The sequence below is a fragment of the Rhinolophus sinicus genome, linkage group LG06, assembly GCF_036562045.2.
Source record: "Rhinolophus sinicus isolate RSC01 linkage group LG06, ASM3656204v1, whole genome shotgun sequence".
Lineage (NCBI taxonomy): Eukaryota > Metazoa > Chordata > Mammalia > Chiroptera > Rhinolophidae > Rhinolophus > Rhinolophus sinicus.
Genome location: NC_133756.1, coordinates 8,402,977 through 8,425,706, shown reverse-complemented (window position 1 = coordinate 8,425,706; position 22,730 = coordinate 8,402,977). Strand labels below are relative to the sequence as shown.

General features: G+C 55.1%; 1 protein-coding gene and 2 long non-coding RNA genes across 6 annotated transcripts; 2 read left to right on the top strand and 1 right to left on the bottom strand.

Moving 5' to 3' along the window:
• Positions 1–406: 406 nt before the first annotated feature.
• LG06H1orf159 (linkage group 06 C1orf159 homolog) lies at positions 407–18,514 on the bottom strand. Of its 4 annotated transcripts, XM_074334342.1 has the most exons (11): positions 18,172–18,248; positions 17,891–17,948; positions 9,260–9,356; positions 8,937–9,025; positions 7,224–7,299; positions 5,356–5,517; positions 5,041–5,106; positions 3,614–3,748; positions 2,396–2,421; positions 2,263–2,293; positions 407–1,003 (listed from the first exon to the last, which is right to left on the bottom strand). In XM_074334342.1, the coding sequence occupies exons 4-11, from the start codon at positions 9,006–9,008 to the stop codon at positions 906–908; spliced, it is 666 nt and encodes a 221-aa protein (XP_074190443.1). In that variant the 5' UTR covers positions 9,009–9,025; positions 9,260–9,356; positions 17,891–17,948; positions 18,172–18,248; the 3' UTR covers positions 407–905. The 4 variants fall into 4 exon arrangements, 3 of the variants coding, with proteins under 3 accessions (XP_074190443.1, XP_074190441.1, XP_074190442.1); XR_012497122.1 differs by lacking the exon at positions 17,891–17,948 and having other exon boundaries at positions 1,307–2,293; positions 18,172–18,514; XM_074334340.1 differs by lacking the exon at positions 17,891–17,948 and having other exon boundaries at positions 18,172–18,514.
• Positions 9,352–12,194, top strand: LOC109434820 (uncharacterized). Its single transcript, XR_002135878.2, has 3 exons — positions 9,352–9,609; positions 10,594–10,708; positions 11,000–12,194. It is a non-coding gene; the product is annotated as an uncharacterized LOC109434820 (long non-coding RNA).
• Positions 18,515–18,533: 19 nt separating the features above from the next.
• On the top strand, positions 18,534–22,247 carry LOC109434819 (uncharacterized). Its single transcript, XR_012497123.1, has 2 exons — positions 18,534–20,737; positions 21,085–22,247. It is a non-coding gene; the product is annotated as an uncharacterized LOC109434819 (long non-coding RNA).
• The last annotated feature ends 483 nt before the right edge of the window (positions 22,248–22,730 follow it).

The following is a 22,730-nucleotide window of genomic DNA, read 5'->3' as shown; positions in this document are numbered from 1 at the left end:
GGTCTCAGCTGCTGGCCAGGACACTGGTTCAGGTCTCGAGGAATGAGGTTGAATCTGTCAACTGTCAGCGCCTGAGATGGCCATCGCCATGCGGGATGGCACAGGAAGATGACCACAGGCCCTGCCTCAGGCTCCTGGACTGAAGGAGAAAATGTGGATGATGCCGAGGGTGTGGGAAGGAAGCCAGCACTGAGCCCAGGACACAGAAGGTGGCTTTGCATGCTCCTTCCTCCACAGGGACCTGGCAGACCTCCTCAGCTCAGGCAGGACCAGACAATCCAGGCAGCCATCATAGGTGAACATGACCCTGGTGGACACACCATGGGGGCCCAGCCTTGACCTCCAGCAGCCATGGGCCACTGTCCATCCCTGGGGCCCAGGCGTGGGGAGCAGACGAGGACAGCGGTGGCTCTCAGACTTTTGTATAAAATGCATTTCGACTAAAAACAGACAGAAGTCAGTAGGAAACAAGCCCCTGGGAACAAGTGGTCATGGCTTGGGGTCATGGCCACAGCAAGATAGCCCTGCAGGCGCCTTAGCCTTGGGGGCCGGTGCCCAGGCCGTCTCCCACCCCGTCTGGATACCAGCTGGGACACCCAAAGGCCTCACTCCTCTTAGAGGGGGGCCGGGGTCTGTCTGGCCCAGGGCACTGCAGGCAGTTGGCCTCCGGGAGCTCACTGTCCCTCCAGGGGGCCCAGACCTTCACAGCCTCGCCCCCACTGAATCGGGGGCACCTGCTTCTGGTCAGCAGCTATTGGCGGGCAGGAAGCACCTCCTGGCCTCTGTCGCTGAGAGACGAGAGCTGAGCTGGGCGAGTGCAGGCCTGTCCGAGGTCTTGCCGGGCAACGTGCCCTCTGCGTGCCAGGCTCCCTCCCTGGCGGTGTGCGCAGTGTGGGGCCTCGGGGTCAGACATTGCTGACCCGTGCCTCCACCGAGGAGACAGCTGTGGGGCCCGTGTCCCTGTCTGAGGGCCTCTCGCGCCTGACGTAGCGTGGCTTCCGCACTGAAATGGATCAGAGACAGGTGGGTCGGAGCAGGCCTGAGATGGCAGGGCCAAACTCCCAGAGCTCTGGGCAGCAGGCTGTGGAGCCGCCAGCCAGGGGGAGACCCTGCTGAGCTCCCACCACCAGTGAGCAAGTGGCTGCATGATGAATGTGCACGGACCCCTGTGCCCCAAACGCCTGGACAGGGCCTGGCATGCTCAGAACACAGAGCCACAGGTCACGGGATGCACTGTAGGGCTGAATGGGAACCCCAAAACGTGTGCCCACACCCTAAGCCCTGGAACCTGCACATGTGACCTCACTTGGGAAGAGGGTCTTTGCAGATGTGATTAAGGATCTCGAGATGGGCTCCTCCTGGATTATCTGGGGGCTCTAAGTCCAGTGACCAGTGTCCTCATAAAAGGGAGGCAGAGGGACAAGAGCAGATACATGGGAGAAGCCACGTGAAGAGGGGGCAGAGGTGGGAGGGATGCAGCGACCAGCCCAGGGACGCCTCGAGCCCCCGAGGCTGAGACAAGTAGGAAGGACCCTCCCCCAGAGCCTCCGGAGGGGGCGCCCCCCCCAACCAGCTCCATTTCTGACTGCCTCCTGAGCTGTGAGCATGCATTTCTGCTGTTTCAGGCCACTGGAGGACGCATGCAGGGAACTTAAGTGCAAGATGTTGCAGACAGGCTGCTTCAGAAGGCACACAAGTGTCTCAGGGAGCAGGGCAGACCCAGCTGACCAAGTAACTTCTGGTCCCCGAGACCTGGCCTCCCTTGTCCCCACGCCAGACCTCCCCGTATGGTGGCAAGAAGACGGACCGGGGAGAGCCCAGTGCAAGCTCTGTGGCCTGCAGCTGTGTGACCTCTCTGCTCACAGCCTCACTGTGCCCACACCACCTGGAGCCATCTGAGGCAGGGCACACCTGACCTGGCAAAACTGAAGGAGGGGCCGCAGGAGTTCCCTGTGCCCAGCTGACCTGCTAGCTAAGCCGGCGCCAGGGGTGACCCCGGGACCTGGGCCGGGAATTCTCTTCTGATAGACTCAGCATCTCCGAAACAAAGGGAGAAGGCCTGAAAGCCGTGGCTGATTAAGGGGAACATGGCCGGCATCCTGAGCAGCCAGGGGTGGGGACCTGGGGCCAGATGCCACCAAGCCCCCCACCAGCCCTGCAGTGGCCCCTGGAGGGCAGCTGATCCCGCAGACAGGTCTGACATTCCAAATTCTTGCCGAGACAAGCACACCTCCGGGCAAGAAATAGTGAGAGCGGACGTACCTGAGGACGGTGGTGGGGGAATCATGGCGGCCTTGAAAAAGGGAGAAGGCACAGTGAGACCTGCGAGGGCCCCAGCACAGAGGCACAGACACGGGCACAGACATGAGGATGCCAGCCAGCCCAGGTTACTTACGGCTTCACCAGGCTGCAGGGCCGGGGCTGTGGGGAAGAGCACAGGGATCACTTACAGGCCATGCAGCTGCCTCAGCCTGGGGTTCCCTCAGCCTGGGGGGGAGTCCCTAAGCCTGGGGGTCCCTCAGCCTGGGGCGGAGTCCCTAAGCCTGGGGATCCCTCATCCTGGGGCGGAGTCCCTAAGGCTGGGGGTCCCTCAGCCTGGGGCGGAGTCCCTAAGCCTGGGGTCCCTCAGCCCAGAGTGGGGTCTGCAGGGCTTGCAGAGGTTCTTCCCAGGCTCCAGGCCCAGCTTCAGCCAGCAGTGCCCTCAGTGTGGACGTCGGCCTGGCCGCTTTTCCCAGCTGCACTGGCCCCAGGCCCTACCTCCCACCCCGAGCAGAGCAGACATGGCAGTCCCGACTGCATTTCTCTCGGCCCCAGTGTTGCACGAACCAACTGCTCTACCTCCCGGGTTCCCAGGAGCCTCAGGGAGACCACCCTCCTTCACTGGGGACGTGTGGCCATGCTCCTGCTGCCCTGGCCTGTCCCTGGGCCTTGGCTACCTAGGCTGACCAAGCCCAGCTCTGCAGACACTGAGTGGGCCCCACACCGCACACACACCAGGACCCCATGCCCACCACTGCACAGCTGACCCTGAAGGCCCTGTCCTGACTGGCAGCGTGGGGCCAGCCGCCACTCAATACCAGGGGCTACAGCAGCCCCCGAGGCACCCAGCGCTGGCTGAGGGTGGCAGGCAGGCCTCTGGCTAACCGCCCCCGGCACTGTCCACTGAGGAGTTGTATTCATTGGCTGGACCACGTGCCTGGCACATCTAAAGAGCACAGCAGATGTGGCCATCTCTTCACGAGGAAGGCAGGGCCAGTGCCCTGGCCCAGTATAAGCTGGGGTGGCGTGCACCAGCCTGGCTATTCCCAATCCCAGCTGGGCAGGGAAGAGGACATGGCTGGAGGGGGAGCTGTGGGCCAGTGGCTCTGAGACTTGCCCCTATCGGCGACCCCACTATGATGGCTCAGGCTGTGGAGTCACACCAGCACCCTTTGCACTGAAACCCCATGGGACCATTCCTGGGAAGTGACTGCCACTCTTATGCTCAGACGCAAGAACCGTGTGACAGCCCAGTCCCCTTTGCTGTGTTCTCCAGGAGGCTTCGCGCTGGATACCCTGCCTCTCGGCCCCAGCACAGCCCCATGGCAGTGTCCCAGGCAGCACAAGGAGGTACCTTTGTTTGTTCCATAGCAGAGCTGGGGCAGTTTGCTGGCACGCTTGAGGTAGAAGAACATGGCCACAGCGAGGATGAGGCCCGAGCTGATGATGAACGTCCCCAGGAAGAGAGAGGCTGCCACTCCAGGGCCCCCTGCAGGCAAGGGCAGCTCTGTGTCTGGGCCCGGGGGCCTTGGAGGCCCGTACCTGAGCATAGCTGGGTCCCCACAGGTCCAGCCATGCTGATGGATGGTGTGGCCTGGGGACTTTACTGGACCTCTCCAGGCCTCAGGCTTCTCAGGGAGGTGGGACGCAGAGTGGGTTAAGGACTCCAGCCCAAGAGCAGCAGCCCCAGCATTCCTGCTTCCTCAAGACTCAGCCCAGATGGGGTCCCAGGCACCGCATGCAGGGCTTCCCCATCCCCTTGCCCCTCGGGAGCTCGTCTGCTGTCACCCAGAGGGGCCTTCCCAGTGCATGGCAGCCAGCCGCCTTTACGGGGTCAGCATAGGGTTGTGGGCAGGGCTCTGGACACACAGAGGGACCCATCATCTGTGGGGTGGTGACTTTCTGACCGAGACACAGGCATGAGGCTAAGAGAAGGGGAGAACTCCAGCCGAGGCGTGTTATGCCCCCAATGTTCTGTGATGAAAACGACTCAGCAGGCAGGCAGCCAGACTCTTGGGCCTTCCTCCTGGGCCAGCCCCGCTGCCAGAAGCAGCCTGGTCAGAGGGCAGGGCTGTCTGAGCCGACCCCACTGCGACCCCTGCTCCACTGGCCTCCACCACCCAATCAGTACAGTGCCATTTGCCTCAGGTCTGGAGACTCCTGGAAAACATGAACCCTTGGTCCAGGTCCAACATGTCCTCTGCTGGAGGACCAGTGTCTGGAGGGACACGACCTCCATCACAACCCAGTCATCTCAGAAGAGGGCAGGTCCCACTCCAACTGCAGAGGCCCCACAGCCTGGGCACCATGCCCCAGGTAGGATGGGACGCCCGGCAGACAGGAGTAGGCTGGGGATGGAGTGCCCAGGCAGTGGGACCTGAGTCTGCCCCTGGGCACCAGGGGGCATGGCAGCCCTTCTGTCTGGCGTGCAGTGTTTACAGTCTCCTCTAAGCCCTATATCCTAGAAGAGCCCCTGGGGACAGGGCAGGGGGTCCTCAGGGTGTCCTCTGAACTCTGCAGAACCACACATTCTGAGTGGACCGAGGGGTTTGGGGGCTAGGGGGGAGGCAAAGGGTGTGGCGAGTGGCTGTAAGGGCCGCGACTAACGAGACCCATTCTGAGGCACGTGGGAGGCCACGGCAAAGGCCCATGCCAGCTGAGCCCAGCTCTAGGGCTACCGGACTCTCCATTGGCCCTGCTCTGTGCCCAGGGCTCATGGCTGGGGTGGAGTGTACTTGACCGTGGACATGGCCCTGCTCTGGTCTGTTGAGCTAGACTTACCGAAGTTTGGCCGCCCAGGCATCCCTGTGCTCCTGTTCACGGGGAGCTGTGCGCCCCGGCCAGTGACTGTGGGATTAGAGCTGTCGATCAGTGCTGCGGGCTCGGGGAGCAGCCCAGACAGAGCACAGGAAGGTCTGTACCCAGGGAGCCAGAGGCACAGCCCCAGGGGGCGTCACAGGCCAGAACCCAAAATGGGCGTGATCGTGGAGGTGGAGTGACTGTCACCCCATAGCTGTCCTGAACGGACAAGACTCGGGGACACAAGGGTCCTGGGGGGGCACCCGATGCTCTGGGGACAAGAAAGACAACCCCCACCTGGTCCTGCAGAACTCGGAGATGTGGCCGCTCGGTGAGGAGCAGGCCCGGTGGGGTGAGGGGGTGACGACAGATGACTTTTGCACTCGGAGTTGCTGTGGGTCCCGTTCCTGCATCGCACACAGCTGACGCTCCCGTCCTCATTCCAGCGCCTATAGCAGCCTGTGTGGAAGGGGTAGCGAGAGGCTCGCTGAGCAGCTCAGAGCAAACTCACGCCAGCCTGCTGCCTTCTGGAAGCCAGTTCCTCTTCTCAGGTGGGGAGCATCTTTGGGGGGCTGTGGGGGAGGCGCTGGTGTCCACCCAGGGTCAGCTTCGGGAGGCCTAGGACCGGGCCTGGCGCCAACACAGCCACCCTCCCGAGAGGCACCCAGGCGACGCTGCGTGTGCTAGATGAGCAGGAACCGCGGCCACACAGCAATTTGAGAGGCTTTTCGGAGTCCAAGTTGAGATTCCCGTGTAAAGCTCCAACCAGACTGAAAGGGGCCATGCGGTCATTCCGGGTCTTGCTGCTCTTCTGTAAATCACCGAGTGAGGCTATACTTATTTCTAAAGCATGTCAGTCTCGCTATGCTTACCTTTGTAGAGGGGAGACTGCAGAGGAAACTTAGGCTTCAGGAGAACTTACAACTCATTCTTGCCCGTGGATGGCGTGGCAATGAATGCTTCCAGCCCACGCCAACCTCGGACTATGACATCGAGCTCACGGTCCCAACTTCCTCCCACCCTCTGACCTGGAACCATCGAGAACTAAAACCACCCCAGCCCTGCAAACTAAGGCTGGATGACTGGACATGAACTTCAGAGAAATCACCTTGACCAGTCACGCAGGGAAAAGCTTTGTGCCTGCTGCCATGCGAGCCACTCAAAAAGTTAACGAGAACCCCTAGTGCCGTCAGCAGAGACAGTCAAGCTGCAGAGCAGGAAATGCATCCCAAATTGCCACTGCTGTCCTCACTCGAGCCAAAGGTGCTTTCAGCCCAACATCCAGAAATGTTCTTAGCTAACTGCTCTCCATGCTCAAAAAACGGGTTGCAATTTGCTCGAACTGTGAACTTTGTTTTTCTTTTGTTTCTACAGAAATACCTCTCCTCTGACAACAGACACCGCCATCCGCTGGGAGTGACAGGCGGGCTCTGTGCCCGTGGGACAGAGCAGTCAGGCCGGTCCCTTTCCACTTGGTCCACTACAGCCTCCAACTTGGCTTTTAACACGTGAGGCTCTCCGAAGGTAATGTTTCTAATGGGGGACTGAAAGGGACCAGAACACGTCGACCCCAAATATGCCTATTTGACAGAAAGGTGGTTTTCACTAAAGACAATTGAAAGCACAGCAGGTCCAGGAAGGGTGTTCTGACCTCTCCATTTCTTCCTGAAAAGCACGAGACAAAACCCCGCAGGGAAGATGTGCCCTGTCCCAGGAGGAGAGGGACAGTTACATGGCCAAGGACAGAAGTGAGGCGAGGACACTGTGCATAGACCGTGTCAACACCACTGTGGCGCCCTGAGCCTCCAGGTCAGGAGCGGGCCGGGAAAGTCCTGTTTCCTTATAAGGCTGTGTCAGGGCACCCGCACACATCTGTGGGCTTCTCCCGCTCGCTCGCTCATGTCTTTCGTCAGCCCAGTTCTCAGGTCCAGTGGGGGCTTCCTAGGGCGGACAGCTAATGCCGTACCCCCCACTGCTCAGAGCCATAATCTCCTCTCTGGGTCCTGCCCCACCACCCAGAAAGGGGCAGCCAGGCCGGGAGGAGGCTCGGGTGGGCTGCCTCTGCCCGCTCCTCTAGTCGCCCTCCAGGGTCCTTCCTGTGAGGTCACCATGGGCGTGAGGAGCTCGAGAGGATGGCCTAGGTTCACTCACACTGAAGTGCTTACCTGGGCCACACAGGCTTGTGCCTGGGCAAGTGGTGTTGACATCTACCATGTCCACACAGCACTCGGACTGCTGGCCCTAGAGAGGAGACGGCGGTCAGTTTCCAGACCCCACCGCCAGGTGCTTGGTGCAGGATGGGCAGGCCAGGCCGAGGGTGGGTCCGCAGAGGAGGCACCTTGAGAGCTTGTCCCAATGCCCAGAGTTCCGGCCTCTTCTAGAGTCGGTGTTGGGTGACTGTCCCCTGCTTACTGGGATCGAGAGGACTCAAGGCCCCACAGCATGGTGCTCCCGGGGACAGAACGTGGTGTCCCCAGCGAGCTTTGATGACTGAATAAACAACCATATCCCCCAGCACCTGGACTCCCAAAGGAGAGGAAGGAGAAACCCTTGGGGGCCTGTTGGGGGCAGCCTGGCAGGGCAGGAAGTAGTCCTGGGGACCCGTCCCCGTCTGCGGGTGCTCTGTGGTTTACGTGGTTATCTCCTCCGCTGCCTGACTGGCTGAGCACTCACGGCTCGCCTGGAGGTGGTGGGGCTGCGGCCGTTTCTCCACGTGGGTACAGCCACTTGTCTCGTGGGCCACAGGCGGGCTAGGGTGGGGCATTTCAATCTATGGAATTATTTGTCGCCATGTGCCAGATGGTAGCTTTGAAAACTAAAAATCAAAGCTTCTAAGCCCCACTGCAGTGCCTTCATGGCACAGGGAAGCACAGTTTTCTCGACCTTGATAAAATGTGAAGATGAACAGAGGCCCCATGGCCTCCCTGGTGAGGGCTAGGCGGCTGGCTCAGGCGTGTCTGCCGTACGCTCCGCTAGCACAGACCAGCCACTCCAGCATGCTCTCTGTGCTTCCTCCACACCCTTCCCTTAGGGCTGTGCAGCCTAGTCCCCACAGAGGAAGTGCCTGGCCCGGGGCAGCATCTCAGGGGACGAGCAGCAGCAGAGGCACCCAGTGCTAGCATTCACGGGGCTGGACGGCTGAGGGGGATTCCCAGGGCATCTCAGCGCCATGTGTTTTGTCACAGCTGAGCTCGTTTCTCGTGACGGGAACACAGGGAACTGCGAGGGGCCCCTAAGGGGTGAGTGAGGAATGGCAGGAGCATCCACAAAACCACAGGAGGGGCCGAGGGCCAGCTCACAGTTAAGGCCAAGCCATCCTGGCCCTCCAAACCCTGGTGGAGGCAGAGAGGTGGGAAGGCCCCATCAAGCTTGGACGATGTGAGGGCAGGACCAGTGCGCCTCCAGAAAGCACAGCGCAGCCCATCCATGTCATCAGCTTGGGAGAGCCAGGACACCCGGCTGCAGGCCTGTGGGGACCCTGCCCGATGCTGCTGCTCGCCTGCAGTGTGCGGTCTCTGCCCGCCCCAGCAGCTGGGCAGACAGCTCCAGGCTCTGGTCAGTTCCACTGGGTCAGTTCTGTAGAGACCCTATTTCAGCTATACAACAGGTCCAGTTTGGAAAAGATAGAAAGAAGGTTCTAGCAGGCAGAACAGAGCAGGAGCCAGTGGCAGGGCCTCGACTTTGCTGCCCTCCGAGAGGCACAGGCCCCTCTGACCCTGACCGTGGGCTGGGTCAGCGTCTCTGGGGCCTGGCAGGCTGACCTCTGAAGGTGAAGGGTGAGACCCCCTGGGTGAAGGCCCCCCCTCTGTGCAGGGCTGGAACAAGGGCTCAGACTTTACTTCTAGGCACCCACGCCGATGGTTCGACAGGGCACCTACCGCAGTTTCTGAGGATTTGCCGGCAACTTCTGCCAGGAGGCCGGCCAGGAGGACGGCTCGCTGGAGCGTCATGTTCCGGAGCGCAGGGTCTGCAACAGAGAGGGACCCTGGGGCCACGGTCATGCCTCGCCGGCCCCACCTCCAGGGCCCGGCCCCGCCTCCAGGGCCCGGCCCCGCCTCCAGGGCCCGGCCCCGCCTCCAGGGCCCGGCCCCGCCTCCAGGGCCCGGCCCCGCCTCCAGGGCCCCGCCCCATCTCCAGGGCCCCGCCCCGCCTCCAGGGCCCGCCTCCAGGGCCCGGCCCCGCCCAGGCGCGGCACCCTTACCTGGCCCTCCAGGACACAAGCTGCAGACATCCAGCTCTTCACTGCCCAGCGATCGGTGGCCAGGAGTCTCACGGCCCGAGTCCCACCGGTCCGAGGCCTGCAAACCAAGGTCCCGGATGAGGCCCACTGCTGGTCACTGCGCAGCCAAACCAGGCGAGGGCCTCGGCCTCTGATGCTTTGCGTCCGACCGGACTTCCCATAAGGAGCCCCCACAGCAGGGGACCGGACAGCCGTCTGGGCCATCTGGATCTGGGCTCCAGCCGGACTCAGTCCTTCCTCTAACAGCTTCAGCCACGCGCCGCTTCCTGGAGAAAGGACCGAACATGGGTCTGGACGAGCCGTTCCTACACGTGAGTTCGATGGGCTTGGCCGCCTGTCACCTGATTCTGTCCTAGTATAATAAAACCCTAATTCTCATCTCGGACATCTTTACCCCGAGACGGACTTGTCAGGCGGCGAGGGTGCTTCTGGGGCGGACACAGGCCAGGCAGGGTTTCTGCTGCTCACCCCACTTTCGTCCCAAAAGAGTGCATGAAAGACATGCATGTGGGGCGATAAAAGTTATTGTGTAAACCTGTGACACAGGGTCATTCATGGCAGAGCAGAAAAACTTCTGAGGAGATGTGGAGAGGAACGCAAACAGGCAACAGTACCAGACTGAGGGACGTTCCCAGCACAAAAACACGTGACTGCGGGCACTCCTGTGCCGGAGCCGTCACAGCCAGAGGAACACGCACAGACCCACACAGTCCCCAAGTAAATCGTTAGGCACAGTTTCAATGAATTTCTGTTAACTTGCAAGGGGTAACCATAGTTACAATCTGTCCCAAACACAGCTACATATTTTGACATATAACAGTCACCTTCAAAAGATCTTTTACTTGACAAAAACAGCTCCAGGGTCGAGGCCACGCAGGGGGTTTTAGGTTCCCGGGAAGGAACTGACCCTGCTCCCCTCTTAGCTGGGGGTGAGGAACTGCCTCTCCAAAGGCCAGTGACCAAGAGTTCCCGCCTGGAGGGGCCTGGGGAAGAGCACCACGGCCCAGCCAACCTCCTCCAACAGGGGGGCGGTGGAGGCCGGTGACACTCCTGAGCCAGTGATATCTGGACAAGAGAGTTGGGGGTCTGTCCTATAATCCGCTTTGCACTAGGCTCAGTTCAGAGCTGATGAGAGGAGATGGCCAGCCCTGTTAGGCGCCTCCTCCCAGCCTAATTCATGCCATCCCATTAAAAACGCATGCCTTTCCCAAAAGCACCGCCTCCTTTCTATGATGGGAAGTCCCTTTAGATAGAGAGCAGCTATCAATGTCATATCACTGATGCCTTGTCTACAGGACGTGACCAAATGCCACCTTCGCTTCTGGTCCACTTAACTTTTGCTCAGCAAGACCGCCTTCCATTGCCTCATGGAAAAGTCCAGAAGTCACAGACGCTTCTGCTCACTGTCTGGTAAGAGACACCCCGGGGTCACACTAAGTCACCAAACACCATTTCAATTCAGGACTCAAAGTCCAAGGTTCTGATCCACTTTCATCTGCTGTTGGTCAGCTTCAGGGAGATGTAATTTACAAACAGTGAACTGCACCGGTTCAAAGCACACAACCCGGGAGTTTGGAGCCTCTCCCGCTGTTCCATACCCCCACACTGCCTCCATACCGCTGGTGCCCTGCAGAAGATGCCTGAGCCCCTGCCAGGGCGTCACGGGGCTGACCCATGGCTGCGGGAACTTGTGTTTTCTAGAGTTCCGTCAGCAGGACACAGCGCGTGCACGCTGCCTCCTCCTTCCTCCTGCACTACTGTTCCTAGACTCCTCAGCACCTCGTTCTGCTTTGTGGCCCAACGGTATTCCATAGTGAGGACACACGACGTTCCCTTTACTCATGCACCTGCTGATGGGCAGCTGGGCTGCTTCCAGGTTTTGGTAACTGACTAAGCTGCTCTGGACATTCTCCTCCACGTCTTTGTATGGACATGTGTTTTCATTTCTCCTGGTAAATACCTAGGCTGGAATGACCAGGTCAAGGTAAGTACAAGATCTGACAATTAAGTTTGCCAACTTGTTGCAACGATGTTGCTAAACTTTTTTGATATCAGAGGGATTGTTCATTATGAATTTGTAGCAACGGCACAGTTAACCAAATGTACTATTTGGAAGTGCTGAAAAGGCTGCATGAAAAAGTTAGACAAAAACGACCTGAACTTTTCGCCAACAACTCACGGCTCTTGCATCACGACAATGCACCCGCTCACACGGCACTGCCTGTGAGAGAGCTTTTAGCCAGTAAACAAGTAACTGTATTGGAACTCCCTCCCTACTCACCTGATCTGGCCCCAATGACTTCTTTCTTTACCCAAAGATAAAGGAGATATTGAAAGGAAGACATTTTGATGACATTCAGGACATCAAGAGTAATACAATGACAAATCTGATGGCCATTCCAAGAAAAAGAGTTCCAAAATTGCTTTGAAGGGTGGACTAGGTACTGCCGTCAGTGCATAGCTTCCCAAGGGGAGTCCTTGGAAGGTGACCATAGTGCTATTCAGCAATGAGGTATGTAGCACTTTTTCTAGGATGTTTGCGAACTTAACTGTCTGACCTCATAAGTACACATTTAACCTTGTAAGAACCTGCTGGTCTGTTTGTCATGGCGCTCACACTGTGCGTGTCCCCACCAGCAGTGTATGAAGGGTCATTTGTGTCACATGCATGCGTATCAGTGGGTGTGCAGCGGCACCCTCCTTGTGTAAACTTGCATTTCCCTCTTAACTGACGATGATCAACATCTTTTCGTGTTCACTGGTCATTTCTGCACCTTCTTACATACTCTTGGGAGGGGGTCTGTGTCCATTTTGTTTAACTGGGTTGTTGTCCTTCTGTGGTTGAACTCTCTGTACATTCTTTGTTGGATGTGTGTATTACAAGGATTTTCTCCCACTCTGTGCTTGCCTTTTCGTTTTCTTATGGGGATCTTTAGAAGAGCAAATGTTCTCATTATGATAAAATGGAACACATCCAGTTTTTTCTTTTATGGTTCTCACTTTTTGTGTCCTAAGAAAGCAGGGCTTATACTACCTGAGTTCAAACTTTCTAGAAAGCTTCAGTAATCGAGACACTGTGGTAGTGATTAAGGATGGACATAAAGATGAATGAAGCAGAACAGAAACTCCAGAAACAGACCCACACATGTGCACTCACCTGATTTTCAATAAAGATGTCAAGATAATTCAACGTGAAAAGGAAAGCCTTTTTAACAACTCAAGATGTAAAAGCCAAAACCATAAAACTTCTAGAAGCAAACACAGGAAACCGTTATGACCCTGCGGCCAACGCAGAGCTTTCTTAGGACAAAAAAAGCAAGAACCATAGAATTCAAAATGGATGCATTCTAATTGAAGGGTTTAGTCCATTAGCATTTAATGTAATTATCACTAAGGTTAGACTTAGGTCTACCATTTTTTTATTTTCTACTTGTCCCTCTGAGCAGGAAGTAAGAGAGTTCCCATCCACACCTCACCCTCACACAAGCAGAGCCTGACCCACAACCAACATCCTGCCCCAGAATGGCACCACTGTTACAATCTGTTACAATCGATGACCCCACACGGACACATCACTGTCACCTTCGGTCCATATTTACATCAGGGTCACTCGATGTTATACATTCCAAGGGCTTTGGCAAATGTGTAATGACACTATGGTTGGGCTCAGGGCTACCCCACTTTATTGTTTTTTTTTCTGCTTATTCCTCTGGGGTTTTGTTCCTCCATTCTCTCTTTTCCTCCTTCTTTTATTTTGAGTATTTTGAAAATTCCCTTTCAATTTATCTCTTGGTCCGTCAGTTACGCCCGAGTGTAACTGTATAGCTGCACACTGCACACCTTCCATCTTAAAACGATAGAAAAAGAAGAGCAAATTAAAGCCAAATTAGGAAGATGAGAGAAAATAGTACAAATAAGAGGGGAAATGAATGAAGCAGAAAATAGACAAAAGTTAGAGAAAATAAGCAGTCAAAAGTCGAATCTTTGAAAAGATAACTAAAACTGATAAACATCTAGAACAAGAATAATCAATTAAGAAGTCAACACAAATGATCTATATCAGAAATGAAAGAGATGTCACCATAGATCCTACAAATATGGTGGGATGATTGGTCAATATAATAAAAAACTTCATGCCAATAAATGCAACAATGTAGATGAGATGGCCAAGTTTACTTAAAGATACAAATTATCAAAAACGATACACGATGAAGCAGAAAATCTGAATAGCCTCATATCCATTAAAGAAATTGAATTCATAATTTTAAAACTCCCCACAAAGAAAACAACGAACCCAGACGGCTTCCCTGGTGGTCTATCAAATGTTTCAGGAAGAAGGAATACCCGAATTCCACAAAGTCTGTAAGAAAACAGAGGACAGGACATGTCCCAGCTCATCTATAAGGCCAGGAAAACCCCGACAGAAACCCAGACAAGGACATCACAAGGGAAAATACAGACTAAGATCCCTCACAAACACAGACCCAAAAGTCTTCACAAAATCTTCCTGAATGACACACAGTAAATAGAAAAAGGTGATGGGGCATGACCAAATGAGCTTCTTCAGGAACACGAGACTGGCTTAACATATGAAAAGCAGCCACTGTAATCCCTATTTTAACAGTTGAAAGGAGAAGAAAAAAATCATATGACTAATTCAGTGGATGCAAAACAAGCATTTGACAAAATGTCAGGCCCATTCATGATAAAAACTCTCAGCAAACCAAAAATAGAAGAAACACCCTCAACTTGATAAAAGATATTATAAAAAGAACGACAGCTAACATCATGTTCTAACAGTGAAATGCTGATGTTTCTCCCTAAAGATGGAAAGTCAAGGACGTCCGTCCATTCTTATCTCTGCTGTTCAACACTGTAGGTTCTAGCCAGTGTGGCAAGGACAGAAAACAAATAAAAGCCACAAAGATTAGAAAGGAAGAAGTGAAACTGTCTCTGGGAAGGTGGCATGATTGTTTACAGGAGAAATCCCAAGAAATCTACAAAAGATCCCTACTATCATTTATAAGTGAATTTGGCAATGTTCCAAGAATATAAAGTCAATATACAAAATCAATTGTTATTTCTATATACTAGCAACAAATAATTGGAAAATGAAACTTAAATAAATATTTACAATGGCAGTGGGGATCAATTTCATAAAAATTGTCTAAGACCTGTACACTGAAAACTAAAATCCAGGTAAGAGAAATTCAAGATCTCAATAATGGAAAGACTATGGCATATGGTATAACATATGTATGTATATACACTCATTATATTGTATGGATTAGCGGGCTCAATTTTATTAAGATTCTTCTCAAAATGATCTATTATTTACTATAATCCCAATCAAAATTATAGTGGGCATATTTTTGAAGAATCAACAGGCTGATTCTAAAATTTATATGAAAATGGAACAACCCAGAATAGACAAAGCAATTTTTAGAAGAGGAACAAAGATGGAAGACAGACTACTTTGCCTGAAGACTTATTACAAAGTCACGAGACAGTGTGAACCGGTGAATGACAGATAGATCAACGTAAGAAAATGGAGAATCCAAAAATAAACCCTCACTAACACAGATTTTGACAACACACCAAAGCAATTCAATGGGGAAAAAAGTTTTTTCAATAAACGGTGCTGGGACAACTGGTTACTCGTATGGAACAAAAACTGAACTTAGATTCACGGCATCTGAAACATCAACTAGAGAAGGCTCACGGGGCTAAGTGGAAAACTGACTCTCAAAGCTTCTGGGAGAAAAACACAGGAGTGTCTTCGTGACTTTCGATTATGGAAAGCCTTTTAGGTAGGACACAGAAAGCATGACCCCCCCCAAAGAAAACAATTAATAAATTGAACTTCATCAATATTAAAAACTTCTGCTCGTGAATACACCGTTAAGGGTGGACACAAGGCTCTATGCGCTTGTCGAAACCCACAGAACTATGTATCACAGACAATAAACTTCCACGTACAAAAAACACATCAGCAGCAACCAGAATGTCAGAGATCTCAGGATGGAATGCAACTGACCACGGAATCTAACCATGTCATAGACGTGTGACATCAACATACTGAAGGGGATGGGGAAAAGGAGCTGGCCGCAGAAATGGTGTCTGGACTAGACCCGGGAAGACTGGAGACACAAGTAAGTCCGTAAACTGTGCTCTGGTTGGTAAATCGGCTTCTCGTAGGGTTGGGTATAGGTGAAAGGCCCTGAAACTGCTCTGCATGTGCACTGGGATGGGACCAGTAAGAAAAGGGTGGCAGGTGCTGGGAGCCAGGTTCCCATGGGGGTGAGAAGGTTACAGACTCACAACTGAACACATACACATGTCCCCTTGCTGTCCGCTGAGAGGACTACTGCAGAGGCACGGCAGTTCACTCCTGGGTGTCTGCTCAAGAGAAAGGCAAACATGTCACAGGTGACGTGTGCTAGAGTGTGCATGACCTCTTTAGTCACACGAGCCAAACTCAAGGAACCCACCTACGTGCCAACAGAGGACACAGTACAGGTGGCACCACCCCAGGAGCAGTGGTAACACAGCAAGACGGAGGAGCCTCAGCAACCAAAGCTGGACATGAACGGCCCGCACACTTCAGCTCCATTAAAACAAGATCTGGCAGAAACCAGAGCGCTTGCTCCTGGGGGCTGGGTCTGCAAAGGCTTCTGGGGTTTCCGTCAGCCCAGCAGCCATGACAAATCGGAGGAATGGCCACAGACTAGACATGAGGGGTGGGGAGGTCCACGATGGCAATGTGGTGTCCGGGCGTGTAATGGCCCCATTCCCGCTGTGTGCTCACAGGGACTTTCCCTGGTGCATGCGACAGGAAGAGGGGAGATCTTTCCCTCTTTGTATTAAGGCACTAACCCCATCATGGGGACCCACCCTCATGTCACCCTAAGCACCTCCCAAGGGCCCCACCCCCCACTTACCCTGGGGGGGGGCAGGGCTTCATCCTATGGACTTGGGGTGCACAAAGTTTCAGCTCACACCACGAGGGGACCTTCAGGGGTGACAGAAATGTGTTCTGATAGGTGTGCAGGTTACATAGCTGAATGCATTTGTCAAGTGGTCAAATGGGACCTCTGCACTTCACTGTAGCTCAATTATACCTCAAAACTAACTGAATAAATGCAACTCAATTTCTATTTTGAAATGCTAAATTATTGGGTAAAAAACTTCTACAAAGTAATGAGAAATTCGGTGAGAATTTACACTGTACTGTATATGTTCTTCCACGCCTCTTCTTTTCCCTTAGAAGAATTGGTTTCAATGAGGATGTGATGTCTCAGCTCACTGTGACGCTACACAAGTCACACACAAAGATTACTGCGTGGAATTGTTTCTGGTCGGGCTGCAGGGTGCTGGCAGGACAGCCATGTAAGCAGGCTCTCCAGGAAGCCTTGCCTGGTGACCCCCAGGGGGAGTGGACCACACCACACAAATGCTCAGGCCACTGGAGAGGGAGTGGGAGGGCCGGTGGTCCATCAGCGTCTGTGTTTCAGGTGGGCTGATCTGTTCGTCCCACTGAGCACAACACAGGAGGGCCAGCTGGATCCCCAGCCCTCAATGTAGGTGCTGCTGGTCATCGGGTAAGCAAAGGGAGCGGGTGTGCAAAGCGGTTCTCAGGAAAAAATGAAAACTGCTTCTCAATCCAAAAACCCCATCTCGTGCAATGAGAAAGTAAATGAATGCTGTAGTCGATCTGATCGGGGTAAAGGAAACGTCCCAGTCTGGGGCCTCCCGCTGAGGTCGTGTGTGCTGGGTCCCCGTGCTGGGGCACCACTCAAAGGCATCCTTTGCTTTGGGGTGCAGAATTCCCACCCAAGCTGTGCTGTGGGGACTAGAGGTCCTTCTTCAGGCGAATCACAGCTCACCTTGGAGGACAAGGGTGATATAAGGAGGGGCTGGGAGGGGCCGTGGGGTCCTGGGGATGCTGCTGTGGGCCAGCCCACTCAGGTGATCACACGCCAAGACATCCATTTGCTCTCTGCTCTGCTTGGAGTACGTGGGGGGGGGTGCACGTGCCAGGAAGAGAAGCTTTCGGGGTAATCCCGATTTTACTTCCTTCTATGAGCTTCTAAACGCAATGCGGCTATTAACACCCTGGCTGAACACAGCCTCTAAGGAGCGGCGCTGGGCAGGGGAGTGGGAGCGGGAACAACCCGGCTGCGCCATTAAACTTCCGCGGCCCCGCCTCCCCGGGTAAAACCACCAGGAAGACAAAGGGCCGGTCTGCCTTCTCCGGATACTGTCGTAACACTAAGAACGCAAAACAAAAACGGGGCAAAGTTTGACATCTTCGAATTTAATAAGACAGGCGCTTAAGAATTCAGTTACAAAACAGTTTTTTTTCCTAAACCACCTGCTCTCAAATCACAAACTGAAACATCAAACTGTTACGGTGACAACACAATTGTTATGGTGAAAACCTACATTACGACTAAACCTTGACTATTTCGTGGCGACAAACGGACTAAGATAAACCTGGAAGCTTCAAGGAAAACAGCTCGTCAGGTCCCGGACAGTCCAGCGCGGCCCCACCTCGCCCCGTGCGACGCTCGGGTGGGTGTCGGCACCCACGTTCCGGAGGCCAGGGAGTGTGTGTCCTTCTAGGGCTTCGGGGCTCGCGGAGGGGATCCTAGGTCCAGTTACAGGGGGTCCCTTCGCTCACAACGCCCGGGGAGGATCGGTGGCCCCGGGGGGGGCCCGGGTCCCCGCGGACCTTTGTCCACACTACGCGCACCGCCCCCTTCGCAGCGGCCGAGACTGCCCCACCCGGGTGTCTGCGCCCCCAGGGCCGCCCCGGCCCCCGCCCCCGGCCCGCCCCACGGCCCCGCCGCACGCCCCAGCCCCTCACTCACCCCCGCGCCCTTCGGGTTCCTCTTTCGTACCCCCCGCCCTCCAGGCGGTCGCGCCGCGCCCTCTGGGACTTGTAGTCTCTCTGCTGCCGCAGCCCGGGTGTCAGGGCGCGCGCTTCCCAGCTCCAAACTACACCTCCCGGCGGTCCCCGCGAAAGCCCACTCTCGCCAGTGGGTTCCGGCACAGAGTTCTCGTGAGGTCATGGGAGGCACGCGCGGAGCGACCTGGGAAGTGAAGTCTAGGGCGCCTCAGTCCTGTTGGGGAAGGACGGACTACACTCCCCAGGATTCATCGCGCGGGCCGTCGCGGCGTTGCTAGGAGACCGGACAGTAGCGGTGTGGGCCAACAGGCGAGGCTCCGGAAGACAGTGCTTCAGACGGCGTGGCGTCCGCCGGGTGCTGGGGGGGTGTCTGCGCTCCGCCCCCGCTGTTCGCACGGAGTTCCAACGTTCCAACCGAGGGGAAGCCCGGGTCCCTGGGGTTCGGCCCACCTCCCTTAGCGGAAGCTGTCGCGAAATGAAGACAGCAGGTGTGCTCGTTGTCTGTAGGTTTTCGGCGGGGATGGAAAGCTCCAGTGTGCGGCCGAGGCCATTCCGGACGCTGGCTGCGTCTGGTTTCACTAGAGAAAGTGAGAACAGGTGTGACTTGCTTTACACGGGCACCAGTCATGTGACAGGAGCATCGGGCGAGGACGCCATTGTGTGATTCGATTGGCGGGCTGACCCATTTCAAAGCAGAAAGCCCTCTGTGAAGTTCAAATACGTTCCCTAATTATGCCTTCTCCAAAATCTTGGCTTTTCAGACGCGCGGCAGCTGGCGCTCTGGATGCGAGGCTCGCACTTGGTCCCAGTGGAGGGCTGGGCAAGAATATTGGTTTACTCGCAGGAATTCCTGGTGCGAAGCCTTAGGAAGGAGTCTTCGTTCTTGGGCTGCCTTGCAGCCCAGCTCTGCCACTTTTGAGACCTAGGCAGCTTTTACATGTGATGTGGAGTCCTTGTGGGGTCAGGATTAGACAGGATATAACAGCACCTGGCCCACACGACCGTTTCAAACTCCCCTTGGGCCTGGGGAAGGGGTGTGCCAGGAGCTTCTGTGAGAAAAGAGACTGAGACTGACTGACCACTGCCCTTTTGGTGTCCAGCATGGTCCTACCTTCCCTGATGGTAGGGTTGAGCCCACAGAGCTCAGCAGGCAGGAAAGGACACTGACAGGGGCCGCCATCGGGCGGGAGCTAGTTTCCTTCAAGGGCCACTACTTTGAGAGCAGTGTCTGGGCCAGTGAGTCTGAACAGAGATATGTGACCTTGGCCTGGACCAGGAAGGGCACCCACATGCACAGGGCTCCTGCACTTCCGTGTGACTGAGTAAATGGGAGATACACAGGTGTGGCCTCAGCTCCCCTCAGCTGGTGAAGCAGGTTGGACTGGTTCCTCTTCCCAGTGAAGCTCCACCCCATGGACTCAGGGATAGGCAGGGCGCTGGGAACGCTGCCCACGATCAGCCGCAAAGACCTTGGGGTCTGTGGCAGGACTGTCTGGCATACTGGGCCGGCTTTGTCCCAACAGGATGACTCCGAGGCAGGCGGAATTTACACATATGTGGGCCAGGCTCTGCCTCTGAGCCAGCCTAGACAACACAGCTCTGTGTGTGCCCGGGGGTGCTCACTCACCACTTCCCCATGAATGGAATCGGTGTGTGCCAATAAAAGAATGCGTACCCTGTCCGTGTCCCCGAGGTCGTCTGGGTGAGAGTTGGGTGCGGGCTGGGGCTAGGAGCTGCAGGTGTGCTGGGCCATGGGTGCTACAGGACCTCTGGTACCCACCCACACCCAGCCCCCGGCCTCCCTGTCTCTGCCTTTTTCCCACTGGCCACCCTGAGTCCTGGGAATGCTCTTCCCCTTTTGGATGCTGTCTCAGGACACCTGCCCCAAGTTTCAATGTTCAGAATTTTCAACGGAAATAGAGTGCCAGTCTTGAGGCATGAGACTGTTCTCCCAGCAAGAGTATTAGGGACAGAGGGACAGTCGTGCTGTGTCTCTTCTGAAGGACAACATTTGCCAGCTCCTATAATTGGAAGCAGGAGGCTGGACCCAGGATGCCCTGGTCTCTGGCAGGAGTTGTCTGCAGGTCAGGCCTTGGAATGACCTCACGTTCCCACCCATACAGAGGAGGTCACTGATGAGAGCAGGCTTTCAGAATGGTGTGACTTGATGGCGATGATAAAAACATTTGAGAACTAAATTGTGCCTGGGATTGTGACAGCTTACATGGGCCAGTGTGATCAAGAAGAACCTGGGCTGCGACAAACCAGGACGTCAGAGAAGCATACATGCTCCTATGCTCACCTGCTATCTGCTGCCGGCTCCGTGGGGCCCTGTTTCTGCCGTGCACATCCCAAAAGTACTTCACCGTCTAAGAGCTGAGCTGGTCCCACTTCCTTGCCTGTTTTCCGAAGGACAGGGGACACAGTGGCCCCGGTGTTGTGTTGTGTACCGTTGAGGCTTCTGCTTCAGCTCCGAGTCTCCCCACCGTCAGCTCGGCCACTCACAACAAATCGTTTAATAGCAGAGGGTGAGTTTGCACTCTAGTGCTTCTCTGAAATGTAGACTGTGGGCTCCGTGAAAACACTACCAAAGAAACCTGCTGGCAAGACGATGCTGAGTGCGTCCTTGCAGAGTCCTGGCCTGGGGGGCTGGGCTGGGGTGGGGTGTTCAGTGAGGAGGAGGCTTGGTTCGGGTGAGGTAAGGGTCCCGGGTGGTAGTTTAGGGCTGGCAAACAGAGTGAGGCCGAGGCTCTGAGGAGTGGGGAGTAAGCCGTCTCCGTGGGGTCTGTTGAAAGCCAGGTGTGTAAAAATTTTTTTCCATAAAGGTCCTGAAATGAACAGTAAAGTTATCTGCAACTTTTAGCTTTCTGTGCAGGAGTTTGCTGAAGCCTCCTGTACCCAACTGCCCCCTGGAGCCCTCTGCTTGAAGTCTTGTCCACACCGCACTCCCCACCATCCACAGGGAACCCTAAGCTCACCACGCCGAGGAAGGTCCCTCCTACTTGGCTGAGAGTGTTGTTGTTTGTTTGGTTTTTGTTTTTTGTTTTTAATCAGGAATGGATGTTGATTTTTGTCAAACGCTTTTTTAAAAAACCTGTTGAGATGATAGGGTTTTTCTTTTTCAGTTTGATCATGTGGTGAGCGACATTGATTTTCTCGTGTGTAGCCACCCCTCCACTCCCAGCGTTAACCCCGTCTGGTTGTGATACATATTGCTGCATACAGTTGCTAAAACTTTCCAAGTGAGGAATTAGTGTGCTAAGAAAGTCTGTGTCTGTGACATGAGAGATGCTGGCCCGGGCTTTCCTGTGATGTATGTGTCTTTCCCGCTCAAGGCCCTGCCGTCCCCATGGCGATTGCCTTTGTGAGACAGTTTTTAGCTATATATTCTGTTTCTTTAGTGACGTTCTCTGTTTTTGGCTAAGCTTTGGCAATCTTTGATTGGTCGCCAGCTATGACTTACCCTGTTGGTGCTGGACTGTTTTCAATTCCGCAGATATCCTTGATCTTCATCCTGGGACGCACAGAAGTGACGGAAACCATCTGCTTCTTCGGGTGTTTTTTTTTTTTTTTTTAGCTTTATGGGATGGTTCTGGAGCTGCGCTCATTCTGGGGCTAATCGGTCCCCACCCCTGGGCAGCGCCCTCTGGGCTGGCCTGTGCTCCAGGCAGCGCCCTCCTCTCTGCCTCCTTGACCTGTGAACTCCTTGGACTGTCAGCTCCTACTCCCCCACTCAGGTGTCCGCTGGGCCCCTCCTGGATCCCCTCCCTGCACCACCACCTGAACACTCGAGGCAGAGAGCTGGGGCGGTCGGGTCCCATTTCTTGGGACCACTGTGCTTCACTGTGTTGAAAACTGTTGCTTCCTGGATCTGGTCTGGGTGTCCGTGGGTTGGGGGACAGGGTGGTGATTGGTCCCTGTGACTCCATGTTGGCCAGAAGCAGAAGTTTCTCTGTTTTTGTTTTTATCCCCCACTCCACCCTTCCAAACTCCCAATTCCATCTCCTGAAGGGAAAAAAATAAACCCTTTGGACATGAGGAGCCGTTACCCCCATTTCCTTAAACAATGTGGTTATATTGGCTTCCAGTCTCCCCAGGAGCCACTCAGCAGTGGTTTGCTGCTGAGCAAGGCCGCTCCGACTCTCTTGCTCCCAGCCGCTCCCAGTGCAGCGTGCCTGGTGGCCAGGGTCACACTGTCAGCCATGAGAAATGTTACAGCTAAGCTGGCACAAGCTACCTTGCGAGTTGCCCCTATGGGAAATAAAGACCCACAGATGTTTCATGCAGGCCCTCAGGGCCCAGGCTGCCACCCACCAGTGGCGCCCACCACTCGACGCCAGGGTACCTCAGGCCCCTGTTCTCCCTGGAGCCCCCATGGCGCTGTCATGTGCTCCCATCCAGACGGGCACTTTCACTCGGCTCTCATTCTGGGGTCCTTGCTTGACCATCAGCCTGGGGACGCCCTTGGGTCCCCCTGCAGGCCCCTGTGACCTGTAGCTGTCATCACCTTCCACGCGTTTG